Here is an 11741-nt window from a genome sequence, read left to right as displayed (position 1 = left end):
ATAATCATTGAGTCTCTTTAAAAGTTATAATAACTTTTACCGTTAAATAAAATTTCAAAGGTCTGAATTAAGTAATTTGATGAATTTAGTGGAAGGGATTTGAATAATATCCCTTTCCATCTTTGAGAAGAAAAATAAAATAAATTACCAAAAGCCAAATGCAATATAGTAATAAAAGGAGCCAAATGCATTATAGTAATAAAAAGTGGAGGTTCTTCCTTCTAGCAATCTAGTTCCATCCAAACCAGGGCCCAACAAACCCCGCACTTTTTCACTTTCCCTTTTCATCATCTCTCTCTCATTTGCGGAATCCCTAAATTAAGCTTTGTCCTCTCTCTCCTCTCTCTCAGCCCTCGAACCCCAATCTGTTTCTTGGCTCTGCTTTTACTCCTATCCCTTCTTTCCCACTATTCACGCTCTGAGTTCGTTCCTCCATCAGTTTTCACTCCCCAAGTCCTTTTTTCCTCTTCTGGGATAATCCAGAAATCTCTCATTTTTTTTTTCAACTTTTTCTGTGAATTTTGACATCTGGGGTCTGCCTGATTTCGAGCTTCCCTTTCTGGGTTGTTATCAACTAACTGGTTCAGCTTTTGGAAAGCCTGGTTTCTGCTTCTGGGTTCTCTGGAATTTGATCTGTTTTAAGAAAGGTGAAGGCTTTTCAGCTATCTACCTGTAGATTTTTTCAGATCCTTTAACAAAGGAGCTTTTTTTTCGAGTAATTTTCAAGTGGGTTTTCAAAACTGAATGTAAAAATCGGTTTTTTGCACTTGGGTTTGGAGTGTTGGTGTTGAAAAATGAAGAGAGGGAACGAGGAGAAGGTTGTGGGACCTATGTTCCCAAGGCTCCATGTGAATGATGCAGATAAAGGAGGGCCGAGAGCTCCTCCAAGGAACAAGATGGCCCTCTATGAGCAGCTGAGCATCCCATCTCAGAGGTTCAATCCTGGGGTGCTGCCTCTTAATTCAATTAACCAGGTAATTTAATCATAATTTGTGCTTACTCTTTTCTTAATTATTTATTTGGATTATTTTGAAATGTTATTGTTTTAAACTTGTAGTTAGGTTATGGATTTTCTCAGGCTTTTTGGATTTTTGTTTTTGTGGTAGGTAACTATAAGTGTTGTTTTGTGCTATATTGAGTAATGTTGCATATTACTATGTCTATATGTTGTGTTTTAATGGCTATTAATTGTAAAAAAAAGAAGTTAAAATATGCCAATATAGCTACTATTTGCAGCATGCTGCAATTAAGAGGGAAAAAGCAACGGTGTGTTGATAAATAGTGTTGGAAGCTTGTTTAGTGTGGACGGAAAATGATTATCGCGTATCTGAATTTTGGGAGCAATTTATGTTTTCAGGGGAGTCGTTCGGATGGAAATTTGGCTTTTCCACTTCATGGGCATCCATCTACACCTACTCATCAGGCTGTGATTTTTCATGGTCGCCAGTCTGATGGAGCAAATGTAAACGTGCCGTTCGGACAAACCGACCTAAGAAGGAAGATCGGATATGAAGATGATTTTAGTGTTCCTGTATTTGTTCAATCAAGGATGGGTCTTGGTCACAGTAAAACTCAAATTGGTAGTGAGGAAAAACTTACTCCCATCAGCTCGCCTCATTCTGACCATTTAGTAAAAGTAAGAAACGTGGGGAAGAAGGATCCAAAACAAATAAGCTCCTCAACTCTGAATTTAAGACGAGAATTGAGAAGTGAGAGAGAAGAGGACCTAATAAATATAAGCGGTTCGAGTAAGGGCCATTCAGGAAAATTTGCGGCAAAAATATCAACCATACAAAAGATTGATGGGCCTGTAGAAGCGAATGCATCACCAAATCAAGAGGATGCAGAATGTTCTGTTCCGAGATTCAACAGGTTAGCTGAGAGTGATGCTTGCTTACAACAAGAGTCTAGAACTGGGTCGCAGCCAAACGTAACTGGACAAGGTGATGGTCTTGTTGAGTCTTCAAGGGATGTAGAGAAGGGAACTCTTTCCCAGGAAAAAAGTGTTTCTTGTTCTGGGGCGGATCCTACCAGTCCCAATGAGCCTGATAATGACAGTGAATACCGTGGAGACAGAAAGTGTATTTCACCTCAAACGGGACATGTAGACAAAAGTGATGATGTCTCAGAGACCTCCATGGTGGATTCTATATCCGGCATGGACATCTCTCCTGATGATGTTGTAGGAATAATAGGCCAGAAACAGTTCTGGAAGGCAAGAAAAGCAATTGTCAAGTAAGTCTCTATTTTCTCCGGTAGTTCATTTCAGTTGTTACTTTGCGCTTTAGAATTTTGAAGTTCACTTTTTTCCCAGTATGCGGTATATGAAGCATTTGGTCTCATAATATCTTCGTGTTGTTGAGTATTTCTTCACTTATGCTTTGTGATTATTTTTGTCTATTACTTTTTTTTCTTCCGTATAGCTGTCTTAGACTGTTATTTATATAACAATTAGGAATATAGATATAATTTGAAGGTAGGTGAGATTTCATAGTGCAGAGTCCCGGGATTCCTTCTAAAGTGGAATTTTTTTGTGTTATAAGGCCCTCGATAACATTTTAACAGTGGATATGGATCATCTTACAGCAGGAAATATACATCTTAATAGAGTTACCTTGTGCAACGTGACCTCCGAGACAGCGGATCATCTCGTTATTCATTGCCTTTTTGTAGGGGGTGTGCTATCCACACACCCCATTTTACTTCTCACACACCCTTGATAATTTCCATCCGTTGATCTTCTTCAATTCATCCGATCCGACGGCCGAAAATTAAAAAGGTGTGTGAGAAGTAAAATGGGGTGTGTGGATATCACATCCCTTTTGTATCTGCCTGTTGGGTTTATTCTTGTCTCGGTTTGGTAATGCTTGGGGGTTTCCCTGTTCACTATGAAAAGATTTCCCTTCATGGCACTTGAGGGCTGGGAGCAAGAAGGGGAACAAATAATGAAGGATTATCCTTGGGACTACATTGTGTGGATCTTGGACTATATTTGACAATATAGACTATATAGTTGACATGGTGGTGGACATGGTGGTGAGGAGGATTACATCTCTTATGTAGTATTTTGATGTGGTGTAATGGAACTTGGAAGATTTTATTTGGTCGGGGTTTGCGTTGTCTTTCTTATACACTATAGAATATGAGAGTATCCCCTATATATGTGTTCTTCTAAACATTACACCGCTTTTATTTTTCATTATGAAATGTGAATAAGAAAGCTTTAGTTTGTACAATGCTTTTATGATTTTAATTGAATATTACAAAATTTAAGCTGTTTTTATGTTAAAGAAAGGAGATCTGCAGACATCTAAATGATTTATGTCACAGATATTTGCCATGTTTCAGAATCTGTTGTAGCATTTAGCTTTCTTTTATATTGCTCTGAAGATTTATGTCGCAGATATTTGCTATGTTTTATATCTGTTGTAGCATTTAGCTATTGTTTTATAGTTTTGAAGTGGTTTTTGTATCCATTATTAATTTTATTGCTCTGAATTACCTCGTTGTGTATAACTGTTTTCTGATGAGCAATTTGCTGCATCCATCCTTAAGCTGTTTCCTTCCCATGTTTGGTAACTGTCATATTTGTCTACAATCCTAATCAATATCACGCCTAAGGATTACCTTGGGGTTGGTCAGGTGGAGTTAATGGGCTATGGTGTTTTTCATGGGTAAGCAGATATTTTGTGACTAAAGCACTTAGTCATTTTTCTGTTATCTCTTAAATAACATGAGTTTCTATTTTCTGTTCCGATGCATGTAATCCAATAATCCACAGTGGGGATTTGTTTGGTACAAATGATTGTCAACTGCCCGATTTTTCATTTATGTCCAGTTTATTGTTTTGTTTTCTCGTATTGGTTTTGTTTTTGTGATTTACCAAGTTTCATATGGTTTGGTGTGTATTGTGCAACTATGTTTTTGACACGACTCCTTGTACTTTCTACAGTCAGCAAAGATTGTTTGCGGTTCAAGTATTTGAGTTGCATAGACTCATTAAGGTAAGACTAAATGGATAGATTGTGTTTGATTTCTTTTTGTTGAGAATGTACACACACACACACACACACACACATATCGGTTGACTTAGATCGGAAGAATTAGCTGAATAAAATTCTCTTTTGAACAGGTCCAACAACTGATTGCTGGATCTCCACATCTTTTGCTTGAAGATACTGCTTTTATGGGCACATCTACTTTAAGGGGATCCCCAGCAAAAAAACTCTCATCAGAGTATGTTGTAAAGCCACTACTACATATTGTAAAGCGCAAACACGAACCTGAGAAGCCAAACAACAAAATGGAATGTTCTGCGGAAAATGCAGTAGGGAAAACATCTCATAATTCTGTGAAGAATGGTAGTCAGACTTCAAATTATGGGCCATATTTAGGAAATCCACAGCCAACTCTTATGGCTTCTGATAATAAAGCCAGTCCTTGGTGTTTCCATCAGTCTCCAGGACATCAATTTTTAATTCCGGTAATGTCGCCTTCTGAAGGACTTGTGTTCAAGCCGTATAATGGACCAGGATTTATGGGAGGACCAGTTTGTGGAGGATGTGGACCCTATGGCTCAACTCCGATGACAGGCAACTTTGTTAAGCCATCCTACGGGGTTCCATCTCATCATCTTCAAGGAATGGGGGTTCTTCCTGTCCCTCCATCACTCAGTGGTCATACTTACTTTCCTCCATATGGCATGTCCGTTATGAATCCTGGCATGCCGAGCTCAGCAGTTGAACAAATGCATTGGTTTGCTGGACCCGTTTCACATGGTCACACCAATCAGTCATCTGGAGGGGGTGCAAACTCCAATTTGCAGCACCAAAGCTCATGCAACATGCCATCCCAGAAAAATGTCACCATTCCTCACGCCAAAAGGCTTCAGCCATCTAATGACAGTGGGTTACAAGGAAGTACAGCAAATAATACAGGCGACAGAGCACCAATGAGAACTGATCAAAATCCTGAAGGAAGCGATGCGCTCCAACTTTTCCCCATGGCTGCAGTGATTCCAGACGGAGTTCCCCAATCTAGCGACACAGGCCAGCCAACGCGAGCTATAAAAGTTGTGCCTCACAATCCAAGAACTGCAACTGCGTCGGCCGCTCGAATTTTCCAGTCCATACAAGCAGAGAGAAAACAGCAGGTTTCAACCTAGCTAATTTTCTCGAAGTTGGAGTGGCTCGGCCACTTCTTCCATGTACCATTTTCGGTATTATATTGTGTAACAGGTATTTTCTTTCGCATGTCTCGGTCTTGTGAATGTATATCATATATATACCTCTGGAAAACTCACAAGCAGAGCAGTGTAATCTGAACATGCGAGATGTTTTCTCTTGTATTATGTTATAGTGGGAATATAATGTAAGTATCTGATTGCCCATTTTTGAGCATCTGATTGTTGTTAAATAGAAGATAATCAGAGCTGGAAATATCTTCCCATAAATTACACCATATTTTTGCTATTCTCCGGATACGATATTTTGATCACATTATTGACATGGTTGATTATCTTATATTAAATCATCATTTAGAGCGTCGATTCTAGGTTTTTGAATCGCACTCTGGTTACCTAAAACCTAAAATTTAAAACTTATTTGAATCGCACTCGTGCATTCTTTCATCTTTTATTTTCTTTTTTCCATCTAGTGCATTCTTTCATCTTTTATTTTCTTTTTTCACTTAGATGGATCGCATTTATAAGTACTCTTTCCTGGCACTAAAAAAGTACTTCGGAATCTCTGATCACATTACAAATCAACTGGAGCAAAACAAAATTGGACTTTATTTCAAAATCAAAGGAGATTAAGCACCCATCTTAGGATTTAGAGTAATTAGTTACAATCAGGAGGATTTAAACCCGGGCCGCCAAAGTAAAACACAGGTTCTCCGGCAAGTGAAGCAGCATAGTTCAATGCAGTGTAGCAATACTCTTCGTCTGTATAAGTCCCTACCCACTCAGGATACTTGAGCTGCATTGAGTAATCTATGATCCTAACCTGCTTAATATAACATGCATTCCCCAATTTGCCCCATGCAAAATCACCACTTCCCATTTCAGTTGCAGTGTGTGGATGGTTTTTCTTAATTTTGGAGCTGTAAACCTCCCCACCCCATTCGACTAAAGCTGCAACACCCTTTGTTAGGTAAAAGAAGAGCTCCGGGGGAAAGTATCCGACGGGGATGTTTTGGCCGACACGCACCCACCAGTTGTTGGTGTGAGAGTCCTACAGCAGGAATAGAACGGGTTACAAACTTTTAATAAAAAAACAATACTGTAATGGACTGAAGGGAGACAAAAACGGCTTATTGTTTGTTCAGCGTAATCCAGTTGACCTTTCAGACCTTGGTGATGCTGAAGGTGGCCTGATATTGTGGACCCATTTCAGAAGAAACAGGTCCAAGTGCCATGCCAAGGGCTAGGTCTTTGTTGGTGTGCACAAATCCTGAGCAAGTGAGATCAAAGCAACCTGTTGATTTGTATGCGTCCTTCTGAAAAAAATGAAAGAAAAGGGTTTTCATTGGAGAAGTTCTCCGGGGTTTCACAACTTATCACTTCTGTCCCTCGCATTTTAATCAAAATATATGGAAGCTGGTACCAATGACATTATCCTGACTGATCATTTTTGTAATGAAGTACTTACAGTCCAATATACGAAAAGTCGACTTGCTCCATCACCATACAACTTCGGATTTACCTAGAAGCGAAAAAGGAAGGTTCATGCATATGTGTCAAAGTGTGATTTTATAGATCTAAAGTTGGTTTTTTTTTTTCATCTTCAGTCTACGGATGAAGAGTCCAGAGTTGCTTACCACCCAGCCTGATTCGACACTTTCAAAGGCGTCTCCGGGTCCATTCTTGAGCCAGATTTGAGCGGTAGTGAACTCATTTGGCGATTGAACTCTTGGATTCCAAATATTTATATCCCCTTGAGCACCTGTATAACTATATCCAACTGTTATAAGGATAGCAGCCTGCACGTTCACATAAAATTTGACCATAAATTGCACAAGATACAATTACAAACTAAAAACTGAAATAGTTGTCGAATGATTCTAAACATAACGTTTGCTTACTGAACGATTGATTTGAGGACCGAGTTCGACTCTGGTGCCGTTGATGATTACAGCGCCTTTCTCATCGTTGGTTGAGTAGTAGGAATTTGCCGGTTTCTTCCCAAAGTGTTCAAGTGAAGCAGCTCTCAGTAAGTCCTGCCTTCGAATTCTCCGAATGGGAATGGTTCCATCTGGACAGCTTCCACTCTTCTGCCAAATCTGAGACAAAATCTGCTGAGAAGAATTATGATCATTTTGTACAGGACTACTTGCACTAGGACTGGGACTGGGACTGGGACTAGAACTAGGAGCCTCCGATGCGAATTGAAGATTCGGTGTCATCTGCAATAAATATTAACCTCATTAATCTTCCAACCGTAAAATGTTTCATTTAGATGTAACCAACCATAATGTTTTCAAGTTTTTGTTTCGTACATTCTTCGAGGAAAGGATTAAAGTAGACCTGAATTTTGTGGTTCCGCAACGCTGGATGATCAAACGCTGGCTGTTTGTAGATGTCAACACAATCAACGATATCTCCATCCTCACTCTACAAGAAATCGTAAAATCAAAGAGTTCAAGTGAGTTTAGTCTGCAGAAAAGATAATTAAAATGGCCGAAAAACCAGACCTTTATAGTCTTAACGCCGGGCTTATTGAGAAGCTTCAACATCTTACGAACTTCCAAAGTAGCTTGGTTTGCTTTAGATTTCACATGAGGATGATGATCTGCTGCTCCACCACTGAACACAAACAATCCCATTGCTAACAAGAGCATTATAATCCTCCTTTTCCCCATCTTCGATCTCTCGGCGTCTCGCTCAATCTTGCACACAGAGAGAGAGAGAGAGGGGAAGAGGAAAGTGTCTGGTTTGAGAGGAGGAAGATAAGAATGTCTTGATTATATACAGTGCATGCATATGCGTCATGGCTTCAGTTTTAGTCCATGTGTCAAATGAACAATTCATGCAGGCTTACACAATGAGCTGGAGAAGTTTGCATGTATGGAAAGGAAAAAAGAGAGTTTTAACTAAACACTCCCGGCATTGTTTATTTTTAACAAAAAATCACATTTTTACACCTTTAGTTGTCATTTTTCATTAAAACTAAAGTTTTTTTTTTAAATTTTGGGGTTACTTCTGACTTCTGTATTCAGTGAATCAAACTGTTGTGATGCTATAAAAAAGTGTGGAAATTCAGAAAACATAAAATTTATTTGGAAATCTCAAATATGCCACTTTGGTAAAGATTTTGAAAATTTAATCTGGTTGGTACCTTCTGAGCAGAAATCGAAGATATGCCACTCTGGTGGAAATATAAGATGTTAACTAATGAACAATTTTGCAATGGATAATACTTCCATCATTTCCATAACCGTAGATTCTTTTAATCGTCATCTCAAGATAAACCTTGGAAAAAATCATACGATTGGAAGACTATTTAGTGATCTAAAAATTAAAAACAAATTGACAGTTCATCATGAGGATGCCATATATTGCCAAAACTGTCAATTCGTTCAACACATATGAATGATTAGAGATGTTCTTTCAATGATGAAATGAACGGTTTGATTCATCCTCATTGTACGTTAGATTGAAATCGCATTAGTGGAAAATAAGAAAAATATCTAGGTGAATACAAAAGCAAGAGGTATCCCTTTTAAGGACACATAGGATTTCTACCAGGCCCTCCATAATAGAACTCAGGTTCTTCAACATAATCTACTAGATACTTGACATCATAGCAGTTGAACTCGTCCATGTACACATCAGCGTATTCCGGCAATTTCAGCTCAGGCGAATTGTCGTGTATTCGGATTCTTTTTACTGAACCTGAAGTCCCCCAAACAAAATCAGCAAACTGTCCGCTTCCCATGTCTGTTTCTGTGTGAGGAGTAGTTCCAACTCTTGGGCTGTAAACTTCACCTCCCCACTCCACACTAGTTGCATGATAACTCAAAGCAAGGAACAGCTGTGGCGGCCAATATCCGACGTAAATGCTCTCCCCATATTGCACCCACCAATTGCTTGTCACCGGATCCTGAATTTGAAAGGCAAAACATAAAGGAATTTAGTTAATATGTTATGTTGTTAAATTGTTAATCTAATACGTTATGTTGTTAAGCTGTTAATGTGATATGGTATGCTGTTAAACTGTTCATATTACCTTGAAGACGTAAACGATTATTTCATATGGAAGGTCATGAGGAAAAGATACTGGATAAATTGCTGCACCAAGAGCGACCTTGTTGCTAACTTGAACAAATCCAGGACAAGTAAGATCAAAGCAACCTGTTTTCTTTGAATCATCAGCCTGCAGGGAACATCAGAAGTGCAATTAACCCTAGCCAGTGGAATTAATCACGAAAAACTCAGTTGTGAACTTGTGATTCATGTCTGCTTACAGTCCAATACACGAAAAATCGAGTCTCTCTATCTCCGTAGACGCTCGGATTCACCTGAAGAGGGATTCACAACAACCATGTAAAAGATTTCAAATCAAGAACATGAAAGTGGAAGGTGTTATGCAGTTATGTTATACCGCCCATCCTGATTCAACCATCTCACGTGAATTTAGGAGGCTAACTTGAGAAGTACTGTAATCATCATCAAGGTCAACCATTGGGTTATAAACTTTGATATCTCCTTTGCCTCCAGTATATCTGTACCCTACTGTAAGCAATATTGCCTTCTGCAATTCAAATTAATTAACACAGTCAGAAATTAAAAAGGGTTTGGAAATGATTTCGCTTAGGGTATGCCCAAGAGTCACATAAGCGCTTTCTGTAAAAGCATATGTCAAATGCTTCTTCACAAAGCACTTAGATTTTGATAAAAAAAATTCATAAAGTGTTTCAGATAGAGAAAATGCTTATGAGCATAAGTGCTTTCAAGAGAAGCAGTCCCAAACCAACGACGTGTAAATTTATAATTAATTTCAACAATGAATTAAAATGTGATACTGAGGAGTTAATGTACCGAGTGGTTTGCTCTTAGAACGTTCACGGTTTTGTTGTCACCAAACTGTGCAGCTGCAGCATGACGAGACACAGTGCTTTGCTTCTTCCTTCCATAGTCCTTAACGGAGCTAGCTCTCAGCAGTTCCTTTTTCCGGACTTGTCGGACCGGGATTGTTCCCGGAGGACAGCTTCCACTTTTCCTCCATTTTTGCTTCACCATCCTGGAAGATTGTTCTTCATTCTTTTTCTTCAATCTGTCCATTTTTGTCACTGTCTTTCTCTCCCTTCTTGGATCATACGTGGGTGCCATCTGATAACGGAAGATTATTCATACCACTTGTTATGTTGAAAAATCGAGGACGGTTATCCTACTAACACGTACTTAACACGAACACTAGAAAATAGCACCGTCATGGTCCACTGAGTGGTATATTTCGCCTAGCATAAATGGTATAATTACTTTATGAGTCTACTACACCATCAGATGAGTCATTTGTAGATGTTCGTACTTAATACACGTTTTTACCCTAAAATATATCGAATTAGATCAAAGTTACCTGGATGGTATGGTTGGTGAGAGCAGGATGATCAAAAGCTGGCTGCTTGTAAATGTCAATGCAATCAATAATATCACCATCTTCACTCTACAAGCAATCAGAGTTAATATATGTTGGGGTTTTTCTGTGCAAGTGAAATTTATGAAGTGAGTAAATTCATACCTGAATGGTTTTAACTGCAGGCTTTCTGAGTTGGGTTAATTTTCTTTCGGCTTCCAAAATCTTGTGGTTAGAGAACACATCACCCTCCACAATTACCCCACATCTAATCAGAGTCACAGCCACTCCCAACATAATTACCATCCCCCTTAATCTAATCATCACTTCACCAAAACACAACCCTTTCCCCATTTGTTGTTAATTAACTAAACTAATAATTAATTAATTACTTTGAATATGTAATTAAGATGAGATTAAGATATGAAGAGCCCAGCGGGAGCTGGATCTATTTAAAGGACATTGTCTCTGCAGAATGTGCAGCATGTGATTAAGCAGACATCCAAATCATTTCTGCCAACTACACTTCTGCGAAATAATTTGCATGATTCAACTTCCAATCATGCAAATTTCACTTCTTTTTTATTTTCAATTTTTTGGATTGTCACGTGTAAGTCACCACATCTCAAAACTTGAAAAGTTGTCACTCTATTTCCTCCAACTCAAAAGTTAGAGTATTTTTATATAATTAGTAATATTTTTCACAAGCACATAAAAAAGTACTGTAAAAATTTGACAAAATCATATTAGTAAAAACAATGATTAAGTATCTGAAACTCCTCAACTTTTAGTGTCATTTCAAATTTGTATCAACTTTTTAAAACATTTCAAACAAGTGCATCTACCACGATATTTGCCTCTTTGCTAGCATATGTTGAGATTCTATGTGATCCGTAGGTGATGATGTGAAGTGGATACTTTTCTTGACCAAACACAGCCGCTATATATATATATACATATATATATATATATATATATATATATATATATATATATTGCGAGTGGTCTCGAGTTGTAGGGTGGTGTGGGCGGTTGTGTGTTGGCCTTAGTGGAGGTCAAGCTTTCATGACCTTCTTTTGATTTTACGAACAAAGTAAATTTTTATTAATTTAACATAAATTTAATTGACGCTTAATGGATATGACATTTAAATGGGTTAAGTACTTA

General features: G+C 38.3%; 2 protein-coding genes across 2 annotated transcripts; one reads left to right on the top strand and one right to left on the bottom strand.

The window, feature by feature from the left end:
- The first annotated feature begins 226 nt into the window (after positions 1-226).
- On the top strand, positions 227-5399 carry LOC103455842 (protein EARLY FLOWERING 3). The gene is made up of 4 exons (XM_008395444.4): positions 227-974; positions 1358-2235; positions 3953-4004; positions 4133-5399. The coding sequence occupies exons 1-4, from the start codon at positions 795-797 to the stop codon at positions 5162-5164; spliced, it is 2142 nt and encodes a 713-aa protein (XP_008393666.3). The 5' UTR covers positions 227-794; the 3' UTR covers positions 5165-5399.
- An 862-nt stretch (positions 5400-6261) lies between these two features.
- Positions 6262-11006, bottom strand: LOC139192483 (uncharacterized). Its single transcript, XM_070814648.1, has 13 exons — positions 10740-11006; positions 10578-10664; positions 10040-10330; positions 9603-9752; positions 9466-9519; positions 9228-9374; positions 8722-9101; positions 7693-7804; positions 7526-7612; positions 7084-7404; positions 6820-6981; positions 6651-6704; positions 6262-6498 (listed from the first exon to the last, which is right to left on the bottom strand). Exons 1-13 carry the CDS (start codon positions 10926-10928, stop codon positions 6346-6348), a joined length of 2187 nt encoding a protein of 728 aa, XP_070670749.1. The 5' UTR covers positions 10929-11006; the 3' UTR covers positions 6262-6345.
- Positions 11007-11741: the final 735 nt, after the last annotated feature.

Source organism: Malus domestica, chromosome 15 (assembly GCF_042453785.1).
Source record: "Malus domestica chromosome 15, GDT2T_hap1".
NCBI classification, from domain to species: Eukaryota; Viridiplantae; Streptophyta; class Magnoliopsida; order Rosales; family Rosaceae; genus Malus; species Malus domestica.
The sequence above is the reverse complement of the archived record's forward strand: the minus strand, read 5'-3'. Positions and strand labels throughout refer to the sequence as shown.

Bases quoted from the DNA above. Each gene is read 5' to 3' on its own strand.
- LOC103455842 (XM_008395444.4), top strand. From the start codon at position 795: ATGAAGAGAGGGAACGAGGAGAAGGTTGTGGGACCTATGTTCCCAAGG. The intron at 975-1,357 runs GTAATTTAATCA...TTATGTTTTCAG, and splicing joins CTCTTAATTCAATTAACCAG to GGGAGTCGTTCGGATGGAAA. The intron at 2,236-3,952 runs GTAAGTCTCTAT...TACTTTCTACAG, and splicing joins GCAAGAAAAGCAATTGTCAA to TCAGCAAAGATTGTTTGCGG.
- LOC139192483 (XM_070814648.1), bottom strand. From the start codon at position 10,928: ATGGGGAAAGGGTTGTGTTTTGGTGAAGTGATGATTAGATTAAGGGGG. The intron at 10,665-10,739 runs GTATGAATTTAC...GATTGCTTGTAG, and splicing joins CTGCAGTTAAAACCATTCAG to AGTGAAGATGGTGATATTAT. The intron at 10,331-10,577 runs GTAACTTTGATC...TTCCGTTATCAG, and splicing joins TCACCAACCATACCATCCAG to ATGGCACCCACGTATGATCC.